We start from the raw sequence: 27,843 nt of genomic DNA, 5'->3' as shown, positions 1-27,843 counted from the left end.
CCCAGTGAAGCTAAAGGTGTCTGGTGGGGGGATTCCTGATAGGATAGGCAGTAAGATGGGATACTCTAGATGTAAGAGGTCAGTCTGTGCTGCCACCTACCAGCAGAGGGCGATGGTGGCGAGGCACTGTTACCCAAGGGAACTCCAGGGGAACTTCTATTGCCAGAACACTTAGGGATATTCAATGAGGCTAAAGGCAAGATCAAGCAAGATAGGATGGCAGTAGAATGGGATGCTCTGGAGAAGCCACATGTGAGCCTAAGGTCATCATGACCAGTGACAAGCATAGGCTAGATGCCCAGGCAATGGGCGGTTGAGCAACTAAGCTCTGTCCAGTACATTCTGGCTGAGTTGACTGCATTCTAATTGCTTAATGCAATCAGATCCTCACAGCAATGTTCCAGCAATTCCCCTGCAGCTCAAGTTTGGTTTGGTGGGGGATCCCTGCTTATAATTCAGCACAATTCTAGTAAAGCACATGCTTGCCTTTTTTTCTGCTCCAGTGCCAGTACTTGTGCCAACGGGGGACACTGTGTTGCCTTGAGCTGTCTAGGCCTTAAGAAATATTACAGATTCATGAGGAATAAAAACAGGTGTTGAGTCTTTGTTCGGTCTCGAGTTTTTGAAATGGAGCATGCTTATTGACAAAGGCCTTGGAAGTAAATGCCAAGTAGCTAAGGGCTAGTTCAGAATCAAGGATTTGCAAAGTATGGAATAAATCACTGCGGTAAAGGTCATGCAAAAAGCCTGTTTATTAAAGATCTTATGCTTTATCTTGTTAATAAATCGAGGCTGACCTCTCCGTGGTCTTAAATAGGCTATAGGGCAGTGGTCTATGGTATTTAAAAGTCAGTTCCTTTGGTTACTTAAGAATGGTTTTTGTCCTTGTACTGTAAAGTTGGCATTTTGGAGATACAAGGTTTTTGCATGACAGCGCCAAAATCCACACAAAAATGGTATTTCCAATACATGTATTTGGAAAAGATGTGTATAGAATAATCTCTAGTTGCAGATATATCCCAAATCCCTTATATACCCCATATATTTTCCATTTCCATTATACCTCATTTACCCCATTCACCTTATATACCTCTAATATCCCATATACCCCATATACCTTATATACTCTATACATGTAATAAATGCCAAATACCTTAAATACCCCATACACTTAATTTGCCCAATATGCCTTTTATACTCTTATAGCCTATATATAGCCCATGTACCTCATATACCCCATTTACCTCATAGACCCATAAATGCCATATAGCCCATATAACCCTGTTTACCTCATGTATCCCATATACCCCATAAACCTTATATACCTCACATACCTCAAATACCCCATAAACTTCATGTACCCCATATAATTTGTATACCATATAGACCCCGTATACCTCATATACCCCAAATACCTTATACATACCATATACCTCATACACTTTATATACCCCATAAACTTCATATACCCCCTATACCTCAAATATCCTGTAAACTTTATATACCCCATAAACCTTGTATACCCCTTATACCTCATGCACCCCATTTACCTCATATACCCCATATAACCAATATACCTTGTATACCTAATATACCCATAAACGTTGTATAACCTATAAATCTCATAAACCCGTTACCTCATATACCCTATATCACTTATATATCCCATATACCCATAAACGTCATATACCTCACATGCCCCATGTGCCTTATTTACCCCATAAATGTCATATACCCCATATACCCACATGTCCCACATGCCTTATATACCCCATAAATGTCATATACTCCATATACCCCACATGCCCCATGTGCCTTATTTACCCCATAAATGTCATATACCCCATATACCTCACATACCTCTTCATCATTCATTCACCATTTACCTCTTTCTGACTACAAGGTCACCACTGACCAGATATTAGTGGGGAGGTGACATCAGTGTCATTGCTAGGCTGAGAGTGGATCCACCACCCAAACATATCCAGCCAGGAGCATCTCTGTGATCAGGACCTGAGGATTTGTCATGAACTTGAGGATAGATACATGCAGTTATAGCAGTTGCATTCAATCCCTGGTAGTACTTTCACTATGGCGGAAGCTGTCTGTCATGGTTTCCCATGTGATAAATGGTGTTAAGTCATTAACCAGTAACCACAACTAAACAACATCCAGAACCTGGTCGAAAGTTTGCGGACTACATCTAGCTAGCACTCTAGACTCCTCCAGACTGAAAAACGTGCAGTGTAACCATAAGCTAGCTAATGCCTATTACTCTACCTAGGCTAGGTGCTAAACCTTAGCATGTTAGCTAACATTCGTGGCATTTGTGGATCGACACTGCTAATCTTACCTGAAGCCAGCTAGCCTAGCATTAGCTGCCAGGCAGTTAGAAACATGATATTCTGTTCTGGGATGATTGTACACGTGACAGAGAATGCTGTTAGCTGTTAGCTAGCTGGGAAAAACAAGTGCTGGCTTGTCCTGAGCCTGTAGCTAGCTTTATAATCCACCATCCAGGTCAGTTTAGGCTTGAAGCCGTCCTTCACACACATACAGACATAGACACGCTACACTACACCGTGACTCGCTGGCAGGTCAATGGCTAATGTACGTTCCCTAACACACAGCGCTATTACTGGCGACCACTGGGCAGTAGTGCGACCTCGGCCATCTCGTAAGCCTCTTATGAAAGCTATTGATCACGCGGAGGAGCTCTGGAGAGTACGAGTATACAGTAAAATAGCATGAGCCACAATGGCAGCCTTATCAAAGGAGCCATTAAGCGGCAGCTACAGGCGGCAAGAAAAGCAGCTTTCATCTCTTAATGTGTGGCACGATTAGATTAGGAGAAACAGAAAATCAGTGAAGCTGTTAGTGACCCTCCCACCACCACCCCCACCCCCCACCCCACCCAACCGACAAACACCTTCCTCAACTCTACTCTTGTCCAGTTTGTAATGTACTTTACGAAGCGCTGGTTCCGATTCGTTCCTGCAGCTTCTAGGCATTAGGTTGGGTAATTACAGTCAAAAACCATTAGACAGGGACCACCCTGCCCTCCCCCTCCCTCCTCCACTTTCTCTTTCAGCGTCCCTTCCATTAATGGAAGTGTGCATTCAGAGGAAATGGTTTTGAAGTACCTTCCTGATTCTGCCTACCGAAACAAACAACAGGGGAAAAAAAAGGATGCAAAGAAAGACCAGGTCCCCTTGCTTCAAAGTCCTCCATCTAAAAGCCAACGTTTTCCATTAGACGGATTCTCACTGGAGGCTTACTCTGGCTCTGTGAGCTTGAACCCGGCGGCTTTGCGAACTCTTGTGCGAACCTCTTTCAGGAACAGCACTGAGCAAATGCAAATTTGAAATCTACCGTCGAGTTTGCTTTTGTTTGTCTACAGATGGGGGCGCGTGGTCACGATTTTCAGGCTTAGGAAGGGTAGATTTCAGTATCGCACACTTCTGGGAAGACACCTCTGAGAGTCTTTTACCAAAGGGACCAAAGGAACCCTCGGCAGGATGCCTTTTGCAGAAGGTTGGCAGGAGAAATTTGCCATGAGAGTCCTGGTTGGTCAGGCGAGCTTTCAGCAGAAGCCAATGTAAAAAAGCTCGGAAGGCTACTGGTTCAGTCCCTTGAACATCGGTGAAGAGACCTCAGTGCCCATGCAGCCACAATTTTAAGGATATGCTCACCCAGCATCGCTACCGCGGTACAGGGTAGTGGGTTCGATACCCACCTCTACAATGCTGCCACTGTTGGTAACTCCAAGCAAGGCTGTTCACCATAACATGACTAACCCTGTGCTCTATCCCAGCTCAAAAAGTTGGGGTCATGCGACGAGGCCTAAAGGTTACAGAAGCGGGCTTGGTACTGGGGCTCGGAAGGTTGCTGGTTCAGTTCCCTGGAATGTAAAACATGTGCATTCTGGTTGCTTCTGAAAGGGCCGCTCTTATCTTCCAGTGGACAAGCAAAAGAACAAGCGAAGGCCTGGTTACGAATCAGCGAAGCAGTCACTTTCATCTACCCGCTCAAATCTACATATGAAAGCGAGGCAGAAATTTCAAGAGCAGCTCAATAACGAAGACGGAGCGAAAGAGTCAGCTCAGCTGGCTTTTGAACGATGGTATTTTTGGACTGGACTGTTTGGTACCCCACGTACCCCATTGTTCATCGAGGCCCATTGAACTCTCATTGTTTGGGTATTAGTATCACTTTTCTGTCAAGCCAGATAAACTGATGGCCATTAGCTGGGATGAACATTTAACAGGGTCTTCAGGCAAGCGATCAATGATTGGTTTAGTTAAGTCAAGAGCTTGTGCAATGGCGCCCTGCCAAGTCTATTTTTTAATGCTCTGCTAATGTGCTGAAGACGCGTTTGCTGACTCTGCATCCTTGTAGGCTAATTTATAACCCCCCCTCCCCCATTCTTCCTACATGTTCCCACACCTTCATACTCATGCAGCATCACGAAGAGGCCTTGGAGTTTCAAGATTAAGATTATAAGTCTATTATAAGTCCAGTGAGTGTCCAGTCCATACAGCCTTGACTGATCTACTAATGACCCTCCAGAAGCCAGCCGGAGCTGCCGCTCCTGAGCTCCCATTCGGACTTGCCGAGTGACCCTCCAGTAGCCAGTTAGGCTGCGGTATTGATCGGCCCGCGTAAGCTTTCGCCGCAGAGCTTCTGCACGGACTCGTTCGGCCGGCGAGGAGAGCGAAGCACTGAATCGCTGAGCAGTTCTAACATTTTTCTGCCTGAGAAATCTGACTTCCTGTTTACTGGGTTTGGTGTTTTTCTCCCCCCGCTTTAGTTGGACACCTTAAATTATTGATAACAAACCGCTCGAAACTTCTGATCCTGAGACTTCAAAGATAATCAGCCTGCCATAGAAGAGCTTCAGCGTAAAAGCGGAACCATACGCAACGGCACGAAATGCTGAAATGCTTCGTAAATGTCTGAAACTTGGCTAAGAACCTTGGAGCTGATCTCCGAGGACTGTTTATACAGATTAAGAGATTGTGTCTAAACCAGGACAGAGTCGAGGTTCGAATGTAGATAAAGGGATGTGGCTAATGCTAACCTTTGCATCGGGTTGTACTGCTGTAGTGTGAATGAGCTAATGAACCTTATTAATAATGAATCTGGCAGAAAGTGCAACATCAGAGTTTTCACATGCAGCATTCGCCGGACTCTGTCATCCAGAGCTCTTACATGTAAATTAAGTTATATAGGTTGGAGAATGTGTGTAGAGTTGCCCAACTCAAGGAACCAAGCCCTAGTCTTAAATCCACACTGTTGTCAAGCTATAAAATACAAATCTTGCAAAAATGTAAAAACACAAATGTACATTATTATTATTATTATTATTATTATTACTACTGCTAATATTATTTTTTCCTGCTTTATCTATGACTAATTTATTTTAATTATGGAAACTTTAAAATTAATAAAGTTATGTTGATTTTATTGTTAAATGCACTAGAAACTGTTTATCAATAGAAATATAGAAATGTTATCATAGATAAAATGTCTAAACTGTCATATATATAATTAGCAAAGTATTATAACAATGATACTAAGAAATAATAATAAAATTATGTTATTAAAAACAAAATAGTAACAGTGTAGTAGTAATAGTAGTAGTAGTAGTAATAAAAAAAATAGTAATTTTTATTGTTGTTTTTTATTATTATTATTGTTGTTGTTGTTGTGTTATTGCTGACACCCACTACTACTACTAGTAGTAGAATAGTTATTGTAAGACTAATATTATTTCTTCTTCTTCTTATTATTATTATTATTACTTCTGCTGATATTGTTTTTTTCAGTTTATCTATTACTTATTTATTTTATTATTGAAATATATATGAATATATATATATATATATATATATATATATATATATATATAAACAAAGTAATAATGATACTAATAAATAATAATGAAACAATGGTTATTTACAATACAACAGTAATAATAATCATCATCATAATCATCATATTTCATTATTGTTTTTGTTATTATTACTGTTTACATATTACTAATGACTTTTTATTATAAAATATTTTAATAATTTAAACTACTTATATTTAAAAAAAGAACAGATTCTTATTGATTTTATTCATTTTATTGTTAACTTTATCAAAACTGGTCATCCTGCTGGTAACGCATCTAGAGACTTTCTCTTTTATTGTTAATATTGTTTTATTTTATCACAGTAACAATAAAGCTGACTCTCTATTGATGCACTTTCCTTTTGATTTTGTGACATTAAAAATAAAAAATGTACAACTTTATCAGATCAAATTCTCTATCAAATAAAAGCAACAACAACGGAAATCCTATTAGTGAAAGAGAAGAGCAGAAAAATGTTGATTGTCTATGCTATATTGACAAAAGTATTGAGACACCTGCTCATGCATTGTTTCTTCTGAAATCAAGGGTATTAAAAGAGTTGATCCTGCTTCTGTTGGAGCAACTGTCTACTGTCCAGGGACTTTCTACTAGATTGTGCTATGAAAATTTGATTGCATTTAGCCACATTCATTCCATTCCACTGCTCCACAGTTCAGTGCTAGGGGGGGCTTTATACCCTTCTAGCTCCTGCATGGCATTAGGCATGGTGCCAATAAGCATCCAGATAAGCATCACTGGCCTGGTCAGAAATAGATTTTAAAAAATCTTCATCCATAATTTAGCTCCTTTTCTAAGATACTGAGGAGGCCTCAGCCTGACAGATTCATCACCACGCCGTTTGCTTGATTTGCACGTCCTCTGATTACACTCCTGCACATCTTTAAGCTTTCGGAAGAGCCCCATCTTCTTTCTCTTACTTCTCTATCCGTCACTCAGTAGCAAAGGGGAGCCGAGAGGGTGGGTGCTTCGTGGATAATAACTGGCTTGTCTGAGTCGGGATCTTTTAGAAGGCTGTTAGTGAAAGCTGAATCTAATGAAAACACAATCTCTTGAAGAACGCAGAACTGGAGATCTGTAGAGAGGGCGAGAACGTTTAGCTCTGCCACGCTGCCAGGCTGCCAGGCTGCCAGCCTGGGCACAGTTCTTTTGCTTTGCCTCTGAAGTGACTGACTAAAGCTTGGTTGAGGTTCTGAATCCAAGAGTGTGGTTGAGGTTTTACGTCCAAGGGTTTGGGTGAGATTCTGAAATTAGAAGTTTGGTTGAGGTTCTAAATCTAATAGTTTTACTGAGGTTCATTCAGAAGTTTGAGTTTCTTGAGTGCAAGAGAAGATCTTTGAGTTTGACTGAGGTTCTGATTTCAGTTTTTTTATCCAGAAGTTTGATTAAGGTTCATTCAGAGGTTTGGTTGTGTTTAGACATTTGATTGAGGTTCTGATTTCAGAAGATTAGTAGAGGTAATGAATCCAGGAATTTGATTGATGCTCTGAATTCAGCAGCCTGGTCGAGTTTTCTTTTAATCCAGAAGTTTAATTGAGCTTCATTTAGAGGTTTGATTGAGGTTCTGAATTCAGACATTTGGTTGAGGTCTGATTACAGAAGTTTAGTAGAGGTAATGAATCCAGTAATTTGATTGCAGTTCTGAATCTTTGAATTTGATTGAGGTTCTGAAATACAAAGTTTAGTTCAGGTTCTGAAATCAGATGTTTGGTTGAGCAACATTCTGATCGAGTTTTCTTTTTAATCCAGACGTTTGATGAAGGTTAATTCAGAGGTTCTGAATTCAGATGTTTGATTGAGGTTCTGAATTCCGAAGCTTGGTTGTTCTAGATTCTTGAAGTTTGACTAAAAATGACTGAGATTCTGAATTTGAAGAAGGTTCTGAATTCAGAAGTTTGGTTGCGATAATGAATCCAGGAATTTGATCGCAAATTCAGACATTTGGTCCAAGATTTTGCTTTATTTTTTGACCAAGTTTGGCCAACGTTCTGAAGTCCATCTAGGTTCTCGATTCCTTGGAAGAACGCAGAACTGGAAAGCTATGGTGAGGGTGAGCGCTCTTAGCTTTGCCATGCTGCCAGTCTTTTTCCTGTCCTCTGCAGTGGGCTGACTTCGCCCAGAGCCAAGCTCAGCAGCCTGCCGCTTTAGCTCCCAGGCATCTGATGGATGTGGTGGAGGACACTGAAATTTGTCTCCATTAGAGGTCAAATACCTGTGAAATCCTACTTAACAGTTTCTAATGGAATCCTGATTGATCTCTGAGGATTTGCTCACTTTCTTTCCATTTTTGTCCCCAGATTGCTGTGGTGATGTCTCAGACGGGACACTGCCACAGATGTCTTTATTTATTAACAGAAGTGTGGGGTGAATCTGACATCATACTTTTTTTCTACTCTCAGAAAGTTTTTTTTTTCCTTGTTGTTGTTTGGGAGTCGCTCAGTGCCAGGCATTGGCTAGCGCAGACGGTTGGGCCGAATCTGTTTTGACAGGTTCTAATTGCATATTCAAAGCAGTTGCCAGTTCAGCTTGCCAAGGGGTGCGTGTTACCCATTTGACATTGAGGGGGTGTCTCATTGGATGATGTAAACAGAAATGATTCCATAGTGTGAGAAAGTGTGTGTGTGGAGGGTGAGGGTGGGGTAGGGGTTCGCTATATAGTCCAGTGGACTTCTGGACCATAGCGATAGCACCAAGAAATGCCAATGCCAAGTGTTATTATTGTGTTGCTGCCAAATACATACACTATATGGACAAAAGTATCGGGACACCAGCTCATTCATTTACAGTTTTTTCTGAAATCAAGGGTCTATTTTGGATTTGTTGGAGCAAATGTCTCTACAGTCCAGGGAAGAAGGCTTTCTACTAGATTTTGGAGGAGCATTGTTGTGAGGATTTGATTGCACTCAGACACAAGAGTTTTAGTGAGAACAGGATGTTGGATTATGATCACCACCCCACCATCTCATCATTCCCAACTCCCCAACTCAATCCCAAAACACCCAGGAGTGCATCTGCCTCAGATTTGTCCTTTTCTATGAAGAATTCAGGAGGTCCCTTTGCCCCAATGCTGAACTGGAATACCAATAAATATTGAAGATAAAATCAACACTGACAGAGTCTGAAAGAATGGCACTTGGAGGCGTCGCAGAAATACCAGTTGCATTTCTACTATCTACCTGTCTGGTTCCCATGAGGCCCCATGTACTAAAGATATTTGGGTTCTGTTCCGTTCTAACGGATGTAATTAAATAATCTGTGATTATTGGTTCTGTTTCTCAAACCCAATCTCCCGTTGGTTTTTTCCTCTTGAGAGCAGGAAGTGAGGTGCAATTATGCCCTGTTAGGCTCCTGCTTTCTGAAGTACTTTCGGCGTTGACAAACATTTTAATTTGCCTCTGTTATTAGATTTATGGCTCCTGATTCAACCTGATTGCATTTGGTGTCACCTCTGAAAAATGGGTAGGGTGGTGGCGGTGACAAAAAGTGTCCATCAGATTGACAGTGGAGGCTCCAGATTTCATCTAGCTAAGACTAAACATCTAGCACAGAAACATCAGCTGGCTAAAACTGCTTTAACCTAAATCAAATCCTTTACTCGCCTGTCCAAATAGTATTTCCAGACTGCCTAGTCGCTTACTGATTGGCTAACTGAATGACTGGTGAACCTAGAAGAGACATTTTCTGGTACTGACAATCTGAGGGCTACATTTAGCCACAAAGCTAACAAGTATCTGAGCTGCTGAGAGGATCTGTAATCTTAGGTAAGCTGAGGCTAAGGTTGGGTCTCCTTGCTTGAAATGTCATTGTACATAAGGGAAGTGGTGCGAAGACACACTGTAGCATTAATGTGTTTGTCAAAGTCTGAACCGACAGCATGTTGACTCAACATTGCTACCACGGCATTAGCAGTGTGTCCACCGCAGGCCTCACCCACCATTGCTACAGTGGTGGTAGCATCGTCTACAGCTTAAAGCTCTGAGGGCAAGGCTTAAGTCCTTTGCCAGGCAGGGTCACAGAAATTGCTACAGGTAACAGAATAGAGGTCATTTTATACCACAGGACCAGACTCCTCATTGTTGAAACCATTGTTGACCAATCTATGCAGCCAATGGCGGTCCAGCAAAACCAGGGTTGCCTGGTTTCCTTTGTTAGAACACATGGTCCCAAATGACTGTATAATGACTATGACTGATATTCTCAATTGCATATTTACCAAATTGATTTGCACTCTGTTCATAGACAGGCTAAACCAGTAATCAATTTGTGACATAGGAGATGTTGTATGAGGTCTCTTAATCATCAATTAACCTGCCTTGCTACATGTTCCCTGCCCAGAAAGCAACCTAAGAAAGGTTTGATTCGTTGCAGAAACCTTTAGCATCTCCTTAGTTCCCTACAAGATTCTCTCCGTTATGAGGAATCCCATAATCCTTTAACATGTGACATTTTTCATCCTGACTCATTGGGAAACAATAGGATTTGGGATGGGTGAAATGCAATCAGAGGCACGAAACACAATTACAGTTTAGGAGGCTGTGGAAAGAGGGGGTGCTACGTCCACACACTCCCCAATTACACTAACTCTTCCATTCATCATGCTAAACAATCTTGTCCCCACTGACTCGCGGACCTTGCGGAGAGACACTGAGGGCTTTCTGTTCGAGGTTTGTGCTGTGACAAATCCTCCGCAGAAAGTCAGTTAAGGGTTGCGGGGCGCCGGAGTACCAGTTCTGGCAGGGAACTTTCTTAACTGAACAGTTTAGCGTGTACGGTTTTGTAACGTCCGTAAACAGATTAGAGGATCCAAGAAGCTCTAACTGGTTTGGTTTGCCTAGAAGAGACTTTTTCTGGTACTGACAGTCTGATGGCTACATTTATCCACAAAGCTAACAATTATCTAAGCTGCTGAGAGGAGCTGTAATCTTAGGTAAGCTGAGGTTGGGTCTCCTTGCTTAAAATGCCATTGTAAATAAGGGAAGTGGTGCTAAGACACACTGTAGTATTAATGTGTGCATCAAAATCTAAAATGACAGCATGTCGACACAACATTGCTACCACGGCATCAGCAGTGTGCCCGCCGCAGGCCTCACCCATCATTGCTACAGTGGTGGTAGCATCGCTATCGCAGCGTTGGCAGTGCTATCATGCTATCAAGAAGCTCTAACTGGTTTGGTTGGGTTGGTGGAGATTAGTCAAAACTAAAGGAAGACAAATGGGTGGTGGCAAATGGGAAATGCTTGTATTCAACAACAAAAACACCATTGATCACCAAAATCGGACAAAATATTAACCTCTGGTCTTATTTTGAGCTCATTGTCATGCTTTCAAGCAAAGTTTCTATTTGTTGTGGGACAAGCCTCAGCAATGGTACAGTGATCCATTCACAAGATGATGCCATGTCATATACAAATAGTGGGTAAACCCACCCTTCGGCGAGACATTGTGACATGGACACTATTAGGGTGAAGGAAGGTGCTCATTATAGAGGTTAACAGCTCCACAGTGGAGTGCCAATGGGGCACCACTGTTATGCCTTTGGGAAGCACTCCATTCTTCAAGGACATCTTCACTATGGTGGCTAGAGCTAGAACATCCTAACAAAGTTTCTGAGATGCTGCCACCCTTCGCACAAAACCCTAATTTCATAGGTTTTCAGGCATTGGTCAGATCACGTCCATTGCCTATGACCTGGCAACTGCTACAACTGACTGGTGTGCTTGCAAATTTTTTGAAATGCAGCAACCCAACCCTGTCGTTACGTGACATACGTGACGCTGTGACAGTTTTCATAGTTCTCAGTCATTTAGGTGTAGGTCCTCTGGTCTTGAAGAACCTCACACCGATTTCACCTCAACCTCAGTGCTCCATAATGTTCTCCATGATCTCCTGAAGTTCCTCATGCCTTTGATGCACTCTATCTAGGTGTGAGCAGTGTGAAGATTTGCATCCCTTCAAAACCATCCAAAACTCAAAACCCAGATTCTTCTACGTCTATACATTACGTTATTTTTAGGTACCAGTGGCACCTTTCAAGGGGTTGCTACATCAGTATATACCAAAACAGAGAATTAGGGCATTTAGCAGACGCTCTTATTCAGCGTGACTTACAAAAGTGCTTTACTGTTTACTCAAGAATAACTTCAGCTAGTTTGAATAGACTAAACATTCAAAGAGACCTCTAACTCTGCTGTTTGGGAAGTTCGTTCCACCACTTCGGTGCCAGGATAGAAAACGGGTGAACCGACAACAGGAACAGGGTCCTGGGTGCCCAAGCCTCATTGATGCTCATTGAGGCCCCACCTCACAACTTACAGGACTTAATAAAGAATCTGCTGGTGACGTTAGTCTTGGTGCCAGATACCACAGGACACTTTTAGAGGTCTCGATTTGTCAGAGAGCTGTTTTGGTGGAATGAGGGGGGCCTACACGATATCAGCCTGGGGTTGTTACACTGGAATGTACATGATGTCAGCCTTTTAGGTTGACTTTAAGACTTTTAGAGTCCCCATTTTCCTGCCGGGTCATAGTTGGTTCTTCCCGAAGTTTCCTCTAGCATGTCTTCTCGCTTCTTTGTCCTGCTGATTAAATGGTGTTTACAGTCGGAGTTGGACGTTTGTCGTTATGAGATTGCATATAAAACAGCTCAATTTTCTCCTCTGGTGAGGGCTGCATTATGAGCTTTCGCCCTTCAAACGACTTCATAATGCCGTTCTTCCTCATCGCACTGGCTGCCTTGAAGCCCCTCTCCCCCTCCCCCCCTCTCCCCTCTGCACTTTTAATTTTACTCGGAAGACAACCCCATCTTTCATTCTTACTTTCTTCTAATGTGCTCAATGGTCTCATTCAAATTACCATTATTGGGCCAAGATTTATGGGATTTGTAGTTTGAGTGCCCGGCTCTCCTCTTCTCTCCTTTTCCTTTCTTCCCCTCGTTTGGAAAGATGACAAAGACTCTCATCCACTGAGACATAAAATGGTCGAAGAAATAATAGCGATCTACATTTGCGAGCGCCGGAACTCACACAGCGGATGTCATACCGAGGCTGTGTCACTCGACCTCGACCTTCTGCTGGCCTCCTGCACTCCCGACTAAAGGCTAAAGGAGGGTCCCTTTGTTCCGTCCATGTGCTCCGCCAAGCGTCCGCTGAGACTGCATTTTTATCTTCCCTTGCTGGAGTTCCTTTTGTCCCTATCTGTCTTGGTGGAGCTTTTGTGAAGGACTATGTGAAGTTCAGCAGATGCTCTCATGCTCCAGTGTTCACTTGTAAGGCCATGTATATTCATGTATCCCTGTCCCACGGCTAAAAAAAGGGAAGAGTGGGTGTTTTTACATCCATTCACTTTCTGTAGAGGGAAGAATTTTAAGTAGCTTTGGCAAAGTAGCGCGTGAGCTGTATACCTTTGCTCACGGCAGCCAGTACTTTCCATTTTCCAACTTCATCTGTCCACAGGACTTTGCATGTCAGGCTTGTTGAGCTGCAGCTTAAAAAAGTTCTCACACTGAATTTGCTGGTGAAAGGAGCAGGAAGTGACGGGAAAGGTTTTATTCTGATGACTCTTTGGGAACAAGATACTTAAGTCATGACCACAACTTAGCAAGCCGTGAGAACAAGATGATTAAGTCATGACCATACTTAGTAAGGTTTGGGAACGAGATAATTAAGTTATGATCACAACTAAGTAAGGTGTAGGAATGAGATAGTTAACGAGATAGTTGTCATGACCACTACTTAGTAAGGCGTAAGAACAAGATAATTAAATCTTGACGACTACTTAGTAAGGCATGGGGAGGCGATCCTAAGTCATGGCCACTACTAAGTAAGGCTTGGGAACGAGATACTTAAGTCATGACCACTACTTAGAACTCGGTAGCACTGACATAGCAAGTTTGACTTGCAAGCACAAACTCCTGAAGACTGGAGGACGCTGTACAGTCATTTTGCAATTGGAACAGTAGTGTGGTGCGTAATGCATTCTGGGATATTTGACTGAGCCAAGTCCCCACAAGTCACGTCCTGATGCAGCCTCGATAACATGTGCGGAACAAGAACCGATCCGTGTGTTCGGACTGTTCTTGGCTAGAACTTCTGAATGGAGCGGTACTTTGGCTGCAGCTGATGATGTTTCACAGGAAGTCCACAGGAACACAAGTCCAGACTGGGCCTTTCCTAGCAATGATTCTGAACAAGCCATGGCCCTGACAAGCTAATTAAGGTCTAGGATGTCTGTGGGACACTTTTCAGAGAAACAGACATTCTGACCGGGGAAAAGTTCCTAAAAGTACTTTCGGATGAAAATGTATAAAGATGGACAATTTCGGCCCAAAAAGTAAAAGGGCAGCTTTGCAGCAGCTCAGCAGCTAAAAATGTGATTGGTCACAGTGAATATGACAGGGTTAGGAGTTCTGAAAAGTAGTCCATGCTCAAATGTGACTAAGGAGACCTCATCTGCTGGCTTTTTCGAAATCCCAAAGTAAAACCACTGGCAACTGCAGCAACATAGCATTAGAGCAGTGCAAGCTAACGTTTTTTTCAGATGGTTGCAGATCAGGCACACCATCTAATATGTGTTAATTACCACACACTGAGAAGAGGATGTGATATAATTAGTTGACACCGACTCAAATTATTTATGCTTTCATCCCATCTAGAACTCAGTTTTTCAATATTCTTGATCTACTGAGTGACGCAACTGAATGCTAATGCAAACATGGTTCATTTTTTAGTAGGGTTTTTTTTTAGCTCCACTGAACGCCTGCAAGAGCTTTTCAGCGCAAGATCAAACTGCTAAGCAGTGCTAACGTCTGCTTGTTGAATTTTATGTTCATCTTCACCAAGGGTGCCAGTAATTCTGGAGGGCACTGTACAAGTATATAGCATTGCAGCAGATGCAGACTACAATTAAAGGAGTCCACAGCTCAGCTAAGCGCTCCAAATAAAAAGGAGAGTGTGTTCACTCACAATTAAACCCCACCCTGCTGAAAAAACAACAACTTGGACCAGGCATGCTGTTGGTCTGGTGCTGGTGTGGTGTTGGTTGACCAGCATACCAGTGTTCAAAACACAGCATATGCTGGTTTATACTGGTCTGATGCTGGTTGGCCGATATACCAATATTCAAAACACAGCATATGCTGGTTTATGCTGGTTTGTTGTTGGTTGACCAGCAAACTAGTGTTCAACACATAATACTGGTTCACCCTAGAGTAGTTTAGCCCCACCCATTGAGTCTACAGTAGTTTAGCCCCACCCATTAATTGGACAGCATATTAGTCCCGTCCATTCACTCTACAAAAGTTTCAGCCTGGCCTACTTTTTCAAATAAAGCACAGAAAGTAGAGCAGCCAATCAGAACAGAGCTCATTTAAATATACCGGTCATAAAGGCACAGTCTGGTAAATTCTAATGGGATAAAGAAAGGTTGGAAAGTGGCCATGTGGAAATGAGTTGTGATGGCTGGTGCGAAGAAGATAAGGCAAGCAGCCAGTGATCGAGAAGGGTCCTGAAAGGCCGTGGGTCCTTTCGCTGCTGTGGGGGCACCCTGGGGGATCCCAGACAGCGAGTGATGGTGCAAATGACAATCAAGGAGGCGTCTCAACCCATTTTCGTTTGCCGTTCCTAATCATGCTAATTACTTATGCAGAAATCAAAGGAACAAATTGGACAGACAAAAACACTTAATTTGGCCAATCAGATTTGAACAGTCTCGTTGAATCCAGGTCACCAAGTTTTTTTAGCATAACTTGATGATGAAGACGTTATAGTTTATTACATTACCAGAAACTCATGTCTAGAGTCTGTGGTGAAGATGTTCTGCTGATCCATAGGTCTGAAAAGTTCTAGTGGAACAATGACCAAACTGGACCTTTTCAGGCCTATGCATCAGCGGTATTCAGTGAAGCATGGCGGTGGTTTGGTGATGATCTGGGGCAGCTCTGCTTCCATTGGTCCTGGAAACCTGCAGCGTATGGAGGCAGGGCAAGGTGGAGTCAATTAGAAATCCTAGGAGAAAACCTGTGTGAGACAGCTGAAGCTAGGGCGTCATTGGGCCTTCCAACTGGACAATGATCCCAAGCATACCTCAAAGCCCACCAAGGCTTGGTTTCAGAAGAAGTCCTGGAAGATCCTGTAGTGGCCGTCACAGTCGCCTATTTTGAGCCCCATAGAAAATCTTTGGTGGGATTTGAAAAAGGGCGTTGCACCAGCAAACCCAAGAATATTAGTCAAATGGAGGCCACTGGCCCTGAGGAATAGGCTGAGATGCTTGCAAAGATGTAAGCGACCTAGTCAACCGACCTGCTGAGAATTTAAATACATTTCATTGATGCCCCATAGACTGCCATAGACTGCAGTCCTCATATGCCTTGCCCTGGAGCTTCAAGATAACCACCCAGCTCTAGAACCAGCTCTATGCTGCCAGCAAAATAACAGAACTGTGTACCGGTCAACAGATGCTGTACTCACATTCTTAACCTCACAGATCTTTTCTTTCTTCTGCCTATGTTCATGAGATCAGTTCTATGTTCATGAGATAAGTTCTTATCCAAATATGAAGTCTGACAAGTACTCTGTTGTCTTTACTTCTTTACCAGAAATCCTGAACGGTGGGGTGTATGTAGATCAGAATAAGTTCCTGTGCCATGCGGACACCATCCACTGGCAGGATATCCTGAAGAGCCCTCAAGCTGAGCTTCTGGTGGTCCCCTCCAACAACAGCGGCACTACATGTGAGTACCTCCAAGTTGGCTCCTCAAACGTCTCTTCGTCAGGGTTATATAGAACCATTACCTTTACTAACCTGCTAGACCTGCTAGACTTTGCAGTACAAAGGTGATGCAAATATGGAGCCAATCAGCGGATCCCTACGTCATTAAGCCCTCCCACCGAACGATTCTGTGGCTCGAATTACAGTTCACTAACTGTGTTGAGAAAGCGTTCCATGCCGAACCGGAAAAGACAACAGAGGTGTTACCCTCCATGCTCAGAACTGTTAGACCCTGCAGTGGAAAAGAGGCCTTAGTGTCCTGGAAGATGATTAATTCACCCTAGTTATCGCTTAATATCATAGTAATTAGCAGCAGTCCCCCGATATTCTTTATCACATTGTGGCGAGTTTAAGTTCCTGTGATTCACTGAGTCGTAATCAAAATGAATCATTCAGAGTTCAGAGATTTACACCCTGCGCAGGCCCACCGGCCCACCTGATGCTACCGATTTGTAATAATCTGTACCCTCTCCCGTAGTGTGCTGGTCAGTGATAACGGCTACCAGAATACCTCGCTGCTCAAAGCGGAGCCATTATATGACTGCTCGTAATGATGATTTACTGTCCACACTAAACAATGTCCGCTCAAGGTGACTGTGCACTGGACCCCCTTTTGTATCACTGTATAGGATACTGTAAACCACACTGTTAGCTACTGAAGTGCCTATCAGGTCCTATTTGTGTTTGTTTGTTTCCTGAGAGGCATGAGAAGCCTCATACCTATTAAATGCAAGGAAAGCTCACAGCACTTCTTTCTTTTAAAATAATACTTATTAGGAACATATTATTAACCACCATGCTGCTTGTTTGTGGGTCTTGTGGGCTGCAAATTGGGTTGACTCTGCCTTTTCCAGACCTTTTATCATCTTAATTGGTCATGAAATCCTGAGGGGACCTGACCACACCTGACCATGTCAGGTCAGTCACTTGTCCAGTTACTTTTGACATCTTTGCTTCATTTCAAATGAGCTGAACTGATGTACAAGAGTCAAAATTAACAAAAAAAACCCCACAAATTGTCACTGTCCAAATACTTATCGACCTGGCTCTATGTTTTTACTTGCTATATCACATGGAAAAAATATGCTAAACCAGAGCTACAGCTGCACTACAGTATGCAACAGTATGCAGTCGCCCACCTCATTCATCTGAATCTAGATGGACACCCCTCTCCCCTGCTGCCCAGTAACAGTATTAAAGTTTTAGAGTTCGCTTCGCCTGTTCGAGTGCTCTGGCATTACATTTGAAGTCAGACATGCTCTGGAGGAGAACAAAGGGTTGCTGATCTTCTGACGGGGGGGTGTGTATATGTACAGAAGATTGGCAAATTGTGGCCCTCAGCAAAATGCACTCTGTCTGAATCTTTAGTGGAGATAGAGCTGAAGTTAACTCTCCACTGCAGAGTCACTGTTGCTCTGTAATTACAGACAGTTAACACCAGGTGCTGACGTGTTCTATGCCTCAGCAAATGGTGGGATTTAAACACAATTTAAAAAGCATTGTAAACCATTTCTTAAACCATTCTGCTTAAACATTTTTTTTGTATATTGGGGTCATTGTCTTGTTGCATGGCCCACGTACCGTTAAGCTTTAGTTCACAAACAGTCTCATAATAGCTGATTACAATGAGCTATGAAGGTGCTCGGACCTACCATGTTCTTAAATGTGATCTTTTCTTTTTTATGCTTGTCTCATTTGTTGTTGTGTTTTTTTATTTAATGTGTTCAGAAGTGTTCAACAATCTGTACAAATGGAAAAATGGCTTGGAGATATTAAGACACCACAAAGGCCTGATAGTATCTTTAATAATGAAGCCATCAAAGGGCCTCTGCCAACAAAACAAACAGCAGCCTTTTTGTCTGCACTGTCCCCGAGGACAGTGATCTATCCTCTTCAAGCTCATGCTTAGGATAACAGAACCCATCCATTTGGTACCCATTCCATTTTAGATTGACACACTGACGGTGCTGGACGTGTTTTACAGGCCGGCGCTGTAATAGATCCTGCAATGGGCGCTGCTGGGGCCACCAAGAGGACCAGTGCCAAACCCGTAAGTATCAAATACAGCAGCATGCAAACGTTTGGGAATCCCTGGTTCGAGAATATCTGTTGCTGTGGATAGTTAGTGAAGTCGTGAGCAGAAGAGTCAGAAATCTTCTCAACTTTTAAACACGATTATTGTGTTATTTTTGCTTTGTGCGATTTCCTGAAGGAGCACCATGCAAAGTTTAGGCACTTTAACCAAGGTCTCAGACCGTAATTAGCTGGTTAAGGTTATGGGCTTGTTCACAGTCATTGTTAGGAAAGGTCAGGTGATGCAAATTTTAAGACTCCTCAAACCTCGTCCCAACAATCAGCAGCCATGGGCTCCTCGAAGCAGCTGCTAAGCGCTCTGAACATGAACCTTACTGATGCCCACAAAGCCGGATTGTGTGTTCAGACTGTGAGAATAGTTTTTTGAGATAGTGAGGCAGTTTCCTTGGTTTGTAATGTAATAAAGAAGTAACACCTAACAGGAACGATGGACACGTAGAGGTCTGGAAGACCAACAAAACTTTCAGAGAACTCATAAGATCGCTCTAAACGACACAAAACCCCTCTGGACCTGGAGTGGTGACGCACTGTTCTACTGTGCAGCGACACCCAAACAAATAAGCCCTTTTTCAGAAGAATATGTCCTCATCACAAAATTCAGCATCAACATCTAAACAAGCCTGATGTGTTCTGTGGACTGAGGAAGTCCCCATTGAATGTTTTGGCTGCAATGAGCCAACGTATGTCCGGGAAAAAGGTGCAGAATTTCACGAAAAGAACACCTTTCCAACTGTTAAGCACTGGGGTGAATAGATTGAATGACACAGCCCTCCCCACCCCTCCATTTGACTGTGAAAGACCCCTGGAGATGCTTGTCATGAAGGTGTTGAATAATTCCGACACTGCAGTCATCATTAAAAATGGCTTGAGTGTTGAGTTTGGAGAAAGCTCTTGTTCTTGTAGTTAGTTGAGATTAAATTGGTCTTGTTTGATGGGTTGATTGCAAATATCTGAAAGTTTGTACAAATTTTGCTAATTAATCTAATTTGGATTGCATTCAGTATCTATACAAAGTATCTGTATTCAGATACTTTGACTAGTGTTTCCCAAATCTTTGCATTTCACAGTATATATATATATATATATATATATATATATATATATATATATATATATATATATATATATATTTCAGAATTAAGCAAACCAGCTGTAGCTGTTCCGTCACATTAATTTGACCATGTTATTAGATATGCAGTTGCATATCATTGGTCCATTTGGAGCATCTCCTTTATAGTTCCTGAGCACGTAAGGCAAGCTAAAAGCTGATGGTTATGACTATTGAGCTTTTAGTAAAGAGAAAAGGCCTCGTTTTGGTAAATAATTGAGCGAACCAATTTGATGTTCATTAAGCTGTGGCCCGAGGCTGTTTCTGAAGAGGCCCGAGAAAGCTTGAGAAACAATGTAGGATAAAAGACAGGTTTGTATTACAGACATAACACACATCACCCAATCAGTGTCAGACTAAACAACCAAGCCTAGAACTGCCGTGTTTGCCGTGTCGTCTCCTACCGCGTTGCGTTAAGGGCTTTCTGGGATTTTTTTTTTACCTGCATAAATAGTCCTTCTAATGAAGTTTCGTTTTAGTCTGTCTTTCATCCTTCAAAAAAGATTGGCTTTTTGATATTTGGTAAGCCTTAGATCCTGAGTTTGATTACCAGAGAGAGATCTTCGAAAAGAAGAGGGAACAAAAAAAAAAAAAAAAAGTGCAATCTCTTTCTCCCACATGCTGGTCAGAGTGAGTCTGACCCTTGGCTAGGAGAATAACCCACTGGGCGGTGCAGCTCTCTGCGTGGGCGATAATTACAGAGGGAGGACTGAGTTCAAACTGAGAAAAACAGAGAGCGAGAGAGAGACAGGGAGATGTTGAGAAGAGGGAAGAGAAAAAGAAGATGGGAAGAGAGGGAGGGGGCTGAAAGAGAGTCAACACTTGCGCCCTGTGGACCACTAGTGGAGTGCTGTACTTCGGTTCCGTTTTTGCACTGTAATTAGCTGGGACTCGGAATTGCATAACAACACCAGATTAGTAGATGGATTCGTTCAGAGTGGAAAACAACAGCCCACTTGAAGATGGAGTTTATCACGGGATGTTTCAAGACTTATTGCAACATAAATAAAGTAATATGTTGTAATATTTACTATTAAATAGTAGATTTCCTTTCAGAAATCTAAAAGCATTCATCTGAGGCATTACTCTTAATGTTCACATGGTTGTGGGTTCAATACCCGCATTCCGCTAAACTGCCACTACCGGACCCTTGAGCAGGGCCCTTAACAACTTTATCAAACAGGCCTTGGCAGGTTGACTATGTAGGATATTTAGGATATTATCTCATTAACCCCTAAACACTCCACGGCTTATTACACACTAAGGTGTATCACTCAGTAATTACAGGGACTTCTGTACAAACAGCTGGGGCTTTTCTCTGATGATAGAAGTGTGGAATAAAACCCATCGGAGGTCCAAAGGCTGTTTAAGGGGACTTTTTTTTGGTCACATTGTTTTAGACATACAGTAAAATACTAAAAGAAATTCTTTGATCAATTTATTCATTCATTACGTAATATCCTTGACTTTTTTTTTCATTCTCAAGCATTGGAAAATAAATAAGAACAAATGATTTCTAGCAAAACATATTTCTTAACAACTTTTGCTGATTGACTGATTCATTGATAAAATATAATTACAAATAAGTTTATTTTTTTAATACGTTATATTTATATTTATTATTTAAATTAGATTAATATGTATAAAAGTGAAGAGCCGATTGCCTTACTTTTTAAATGAACCTTTTTTTATATTTCTATATTTATATTCTGTTCTTGATATTAAATATCACAATTCTTTTCATTTTTTTATATTATTACTTTAACTGTTTTATTTGTAGGTAACATTTGATTAATTTTTTTTATTTTATATGATTCCAGACAAACAAACAGGGCTTTTTTCCCCAACCCAAAAGTTGCATTCTATTCTATCTACCCATCAATCAGCAATTTAATTAACTTCAGTATGCTTCTGTTCTGTGTGTATGTGTGTGTGTGTGTGTGTGTGTGTGTTTGTTTTTCAGTAACAAAGACGGTGTGTGCTGAGCAGTGCGACGGCCGTTGTTTTGGTCCCTACGTCAGCGATTGCTGCCACCGCGAGTGTGCTGGGGGCTGCTCCGGACCCAAAGACACCGACTGCTTTGTAGGTTCATACAGCTGCTCTCAGCTAGCCTAATGTACATGGGTGGGACGGCTACACTGGGGGTAGTTCCCACAGTCCATGCAGTCCATCGAACTTCAGTGTTGGTTTTTGTGACATCACAAAAAGTCCAAAACGGTCTGTTTCTGCAGATGCTTCCCCTAGATAGACTTGGGAGTGGACCGTGTGGGTTTTTGTTTCTGTAGGCCCTATGAAACTATTGGCACTTTTCCACAGCCTATAGTGGCACCTATAATACTCTGCACTCGGCTCGACTGTTCTTAGGCAAATTTGGTACCTGGTACCTGGAAACGGGGACTTTTTTAGAACTTGCTCGCTCATGGCTCCAAGTGAGGGGGCTTAAACATGACATGTGACCCTTGCAGAGCACTAATTAGCCATAGAAAACTCTAGGTCACGCCATGTGACGCAATGCAGACTCAAGCTAGCCATTAGTAAAATCCTCAAGCTTTTTAGCTGGCTAGCTATTTTAATGGTCACCACTGACAGCAATGCCGGTTTTAGCCTTAAAGGTATATAGAGTGCAGTTAGCTGCTGCAGGCTTTGAGGCTACGATATTGCTAGCTATTGTGTCTATGCAAACATACTCCAAACTCGCATTAGCTTTTTGGAACCATATATTTTCTTTATAAAGAAGGTGGCCCATGCCCACCTGGAACCCACCTAGCCTACACTAGCTTAGCAGCACTTAAATATGAGCGTAAAATATGAGTTTAATACATGCAGCTATTCCGTTCCCGAAGATGTCAAATCAGATCCAATTGATTTTATTGGTGTTATGAAACCATTGTTTTTCAAATGGCTCCATTTGTTAGCAAGTGTCGCTGCATGGTGGAAAATTGCAGTTATTATTCATAGCTTCACGAGTTTCAATTACATCTGGTTATTACCGTTCACAGATGTTGATCGTATACCTGCCAGGACTTTTAATTAGGACAGCATTTCACCCTTTTGCACGGCGTCTTGGATCAATTGTTCCAATTTTGCTTCGTCTCGGCCCGAGAATGGAGTGATGGGTCACAGTTCACTGCAAAATCAACTCTTAATTGCCTGCTGCAGCTTTGATTAATGAAGTGCAGGAGGAAATAGTTGAAACACCACATCCTGAACTGTTTCCAGGCTTAATAACACCTTCCCTGCTGAAGCGTCCAGCTCCAGATGGTCTGAGATGGTCTTTAGGTGGTTAGCTGCAGTGGTGGCTCAGTGAGTTATTAGAGCAATGGGCTGTTGATACCTGGGTTGGACCCTTGAACGTCCCTTGAGCGTCCCTGGAGCATCCTTTGAGCATCCCTTAAGCATTTCTTGAGCGTCCCTTGAGCATCACAGAGCATCCCATTACTATTTCATTAGCATCCCTTGAGCATCCCTAGAGCGTCCCTTGAGCATTCCATTAGCATCCCTTAAGTGTCCTTTGAGCATCCCTTGAGTGTCCCGTAAGCGTCCTTTGAGTATCCCTTAAGCGTTTCTTGAGCATCCCTTGAGCGTCACTGAGCATCCCATTAGCATTTCATTAGCATCCCTTGAGCATCCCTTGACTGTTCCTTGAGCGTCCCTTGAGCTTCCTTTGAGCATCCCCTAAGCATCCTTTGAGTGTCCTTTGGTTAAGCTTGGTCATACTTGTTGATTAGCTTGCTCAGGTTGGTCATGCTGGTAGACCAACTAAACCATCGAATTCCACTGAAACAGGACCCTACACTGGTCAACCTCCTTGAGCTTTGTTCTTTGTTTGCTTGGTTTTGTCTGGTATAGGCTTGCGCCAACTTCAATGACAGCGGGGCTTGCGTGACGCAGTGTCCTCAACCTTTCGTCTACAACCCAACAACCTTCCAGCTGGAGCACAATCCCAAAGCCAAATACACCTATGGAGCATTCTGCGTCAAGAAGTGCCCACGTGAGTAAGAGCAGGACGGCCTGTTATTAGGAGCAGATAGTGCTGCCCATGCTGCCCATCCTGTCCAGTTAGACGCTGTGGCCCGTTTGTTGATGCATGGTCTTTGTCAGCCATCATCTAGATCATTCATCAGTGGTCAGGTTGCAACCACAGAACTTGGATGTAATTGTACACCCATAAAGTAGAGCTGGAAAGGAGGTTAAATAGTGGCCAGTGTGTGGAACTGTGAGGTAGGTGTTTCTAATAAAGTGGCCAGTGAGTTTAAGCACAAGGTAGGAGTTTCTAATATAGTGGCCAGTCCGTGGAAGCAGAAGGTAGGTGTTTCTAATGAAGTGGCCAGTGAGTATAAGCACAAGGTATATGTTTCTAATATAGTGACCAGTGTGTGGAACTGCAAGGTAGGTGTTTCTAATAAAGTGTCTAGTGAGTGGAAGCAGAAGGTAGGTGTTTCTAATAAAGTGACCAGTGAGTTTATGCACAAGGTAGGTGTTTCTGATGAAGTGGCCAGTGTGTGGAACCTCAAGGTGGGGTGTTTCCAATAAAGTGGCCAGTAAGTGGACGCACAGTGTAGATGTTTCTAATAAAGTGGCCAGTGAGATGACGTTCAAGGTAGGGAGTTGTAATAAAGTGGATTGTAAGTCTTTGTGACTCTGAGGAGTAACTCCTTCTTCACACAGATAACTTTGTGGTGGACCACAGCTCCTGTGTGAGAGCCTGCCCGAGCAACAAGATGGAGGTGGAGGAGAACCGCATCAAAATGTGCATCCCTTGCACTGACATCTGCCCAAAAGGTAAAAAAGATCCGCCATTCATAGTCACCTACTCTCGCCATGTTCCTCCAGTTAGAGAATATCTGCTCAAAGGGTGAAGATCACCTAGGGCTGGTTTTCTAGGCATGGATTAGGCCTAATATTGGCCTACATTGCAGTGCCAGAGGTTAATTACCACTGAACACCTCCCCAGCCAACATGTTCATGTGTCGCTCACATGGGTGGAACGTGGGCTAGATGGGTTCCAGGTGGGCATGGGCTCTAAATCAGGCTTCCCAAATTGTCCACATCATTACAGCCTACCTTGGGTCACATGGGTCCCATCTAGGCCCCGTATACAGTGTACAACCCAGTGATGACAGTGTCCTTCCATCACTGACCCTGGAGAGCATCCATATGTTAAGGCCAACATGGAACCCATGGACAAAACCCTCTTGTTTCCAGTTGGGCCACCCGTACAGACCCTGAAAGCTGAAACAGGTAAAGAACATCTAAAAAAACAAACAATTTGGATTTAAATTTTTTACTCATTGTGACACGTTACAGAGTAGTCGGAAAAGTATCAACTGTGTTTCTCAAAAGAATTTGATCACACTTTTTGGAAAGTCTAAATAAATGAAGAGCCTTCTCTCCCTATCAGCACTAACTTCATGAAGCTCCGTGATATCAGCCTCTGTAAACGAGTGAAGTGAGGCAGTCAAAGGGCTGGAAAGAAGTGATGATGGATTAATATTTCAGAGAGTAAACTAGGTCACTTCGCTGCCGAATATCACTTACATTTGCTGCCTCTTCTGGGTTTTTAGCTTCTGTTCCACGATTCATGAAGGTTATAGAGTTTTAGATTCGTATGATAGCTTCAAATTTTGTCTTCTTCTGTATCTTCTTCTGAGACTTTTAGTTTTTTCAGCTTTAGGTTAACTGGCTAAGCTAACAAACCAAACACACAGCAAACAAGCAAGATCAGCCTTTCTATCTCAGGCTTTTCATCTTTGTCTTGTTCCATTGTTGGGATGACATCCATCATCACAAAGTTTCAGCAGTTTTCAGGAGATATCAACACCATTTCAGCTCCAGACTGTTCGGTCCGATTGTAGCAACCATCTAGAGGCACTGTAATAACCAGTAAGCAATTTGAGAGCAACCACCTAGCAACATTATAGTAAGCTCCTAGCAAGACTGTAGTCCCAATCTATCAACCACCTTGCAACCTCATCGCAACTGTCTAGCAACCATCTACAAGCACCATAGCAACCACTAAGCAATTCAAGAGCCACCAAATAGCAACAGCATAGCAGTTCCTTAGCAACCTCACAGTAACCTCCTTGCAACACCAAAGCAACCACCTGGGATACCAAATCAACCATCTAGTAACATTGTAAATATAGCAATTCCAAAGCAACCACCTGGCAACTACCTAGCAACCCAATAGCAACTGTCTCGCAACCATCCAGATGCACCCTAGCAACCAATAAGCAATTTGAGAGCAACCACCTTGCAACCCCTTAAAAGAAGTAACATAGTAACCTCCTGGCAACACCAAAGCAAGCACCTGGGATAGCAGAACAATCATCTAGCATAATTGTAGCAACCACCTAGCAACTATTTGGCCATTCCAAAGCAACCACCTGTCAACTACCTAGCAACAGCCTAGCAACCACCTGGAGGTGGGAACCAAATTTAGCTGTGCAGGCACGTTCCCTCTGTTCACCGCAGAGCTGAGAGCTGAAAACTGTCCATTTCAATGAAATGTCTGACTCAAAGATGCATTCACGGGTCAAGTCAACATTAGCATAATTTGCTGCATACAATCAGATTCAGGCAGGCTGCCAGTTTCCTCCCATTATTACAGCAAAAGCAAAATGACATCAAAACACAATGAAGACAAAGTAAAAATGCAGCAAAGAATTAGCCTGGAGCTAATGAAGTGATTCACCTTTTAAGCGAGCAGGTTCTTATACGCCATAGCTGCACTTTGGACTATCTGCCGTGCAGCGCTACGTGCCGCTACATGGCGCCTCCCAGACGATGAATCGGAAATTCTAAATCAGAGGTGATTTACAGGTCCCTTAAAACACAGGCTCCATATGAAAGCACATACTCCGCATATCCAGACGCTGCACGTCTGGGTTTTAAGGTTAACTGCCCGAGCTAACACACCGAGCGCAGTAAACAGCGAGGTCATCAGTTCGACCCTAGACTTGTTTGCAGCTTAATGTGATCAGAGATGAGAGTCATGTTTCTGCTTTTTTGTCTGGGTTGTGTCTGGGTTTCAGTGTGCGATGGCATAGGCACCGGCAGTTTACAGATGGCCCAGACTGTGGACTCCAGCAACATCCACAAGTTTGTCAACTGCACCAAGATCAATGGCAACCTGATCTTTCTCATAACTGGGATCAAAGGGTGAGGATCTTTCCCTTTTATCTCCCAGGCTATAGTTTTTTTTGCTGTGAAACAAAGTTCCACTGCAGACTTTGTGAACTTCTCCTAACTTCCTTTGGAACTTTTCAACACCAGCGGTAACAGGTCTAACGAGTAACACTAAATATCTGGTTACAGTGGCACCGGTCAGATCAGAACAAAGTAAATTAGATCAAAGTCATTTGTATTGTGTTTTTTTTACGACTGATGTCACGAGGCAGCTTTACAGGCATCCTTTAATAAGACTCACAAAGGGGGCCCATCCTCCTCTTAACTAAATGCCAGCCCACCCATTCGTTGCCAGCCTGTGTTAAGGGGAAAGAGTGCCATCTACCCACCCAGAGAGAGCACGGCCAGTTGTGCTCTCTCAGACACAAGCTGCTGATGGCAAAGCGGCATGGTTAGGGCTTCGCTGTGACTCGCTAGCCACTCAGAGTCCCAAAACCACTCAATATGTCTGTTTTTATGCTCAGGTATACTGATATTGTCATAGATATGGTGAGTGACAGTGATAATATATATAATAAAAGTAATAATGATGGTTATTAATAGTAATAATAACAATAATAATAGCAGATAAATACAGAGTCTTTGTAAATTCCAATGTAGTCGGTAATGGAAGGTGGGCAACAAGTCCGAGACAAGTAGCAATAGCTGGAGGGAGGGCAACTAGTCTGAAACAGGTAGCAGTAGCTAGTCTGATGCCTTAACCGCCAATCTTCCATCTATGTCAGGCCGGACAGGTGGTCCGTCATTTTGTGGGAATAAGGTAAAGCAATGATTA

General features: G+C 42.7%; 1 protein-coding gene across 2 annotated transcripts in view; it reads left to right on the top strand.

Annotated features, from left to right (window-relative positions):
• LOC140535388 (receptor tyrosine-protein kinase erbB-4) overlaps window positions 1-27,843 on the top strand; it is a 214,713-nt gene that overhangs the window by 127,292 nt on the left and 59,578 nt on the right. For both annotated transcript variants that reach the window (XM_072656717.1, XM_072656716.1), the window contains exons 4-9: window positions 16,506-16,640; window positions 18,663-18,728; window positions 21,844-21,962; window positions 23,730-23,871; window positions 24,549-24,662; window positions 26,915-27,041. In XM_072656717.1, the coding sequence (XP_072512818.1) occupies window positions 16,506-16,640; window positions 18,663-18,728; window positions 21,844-21,962; window positions 23,730-23,871; window positions 24,549-24,662; window positions 26,915-27,041 (703 nt within the window). The remainder of the gene's footprint in view (window positions 1-16,505; window positions 16,641-18,662; window positions 18,729-21,843; window positions 21,963-23,729; window positions 23,872-24,548; window positions 24,663-26,914; window positions 27,042-27,843) is intronic.

This window comes from Salminus brasiliensis, chromosome 15, assembly GCF_030463535.1.
Source record: "Salminus brasiliensis chromosome 15, fSalBra1.hap2, whole genome shotgun sequence".
NCBI lineage: Eukaryota > Metazoa > Chordata > Actinopteri > Characiformes > Bryconidae > Salminus > Salminus brasiliensis.
This window is presented reverse-complemented; position numbering and strand designations above follow the sequence as displayed.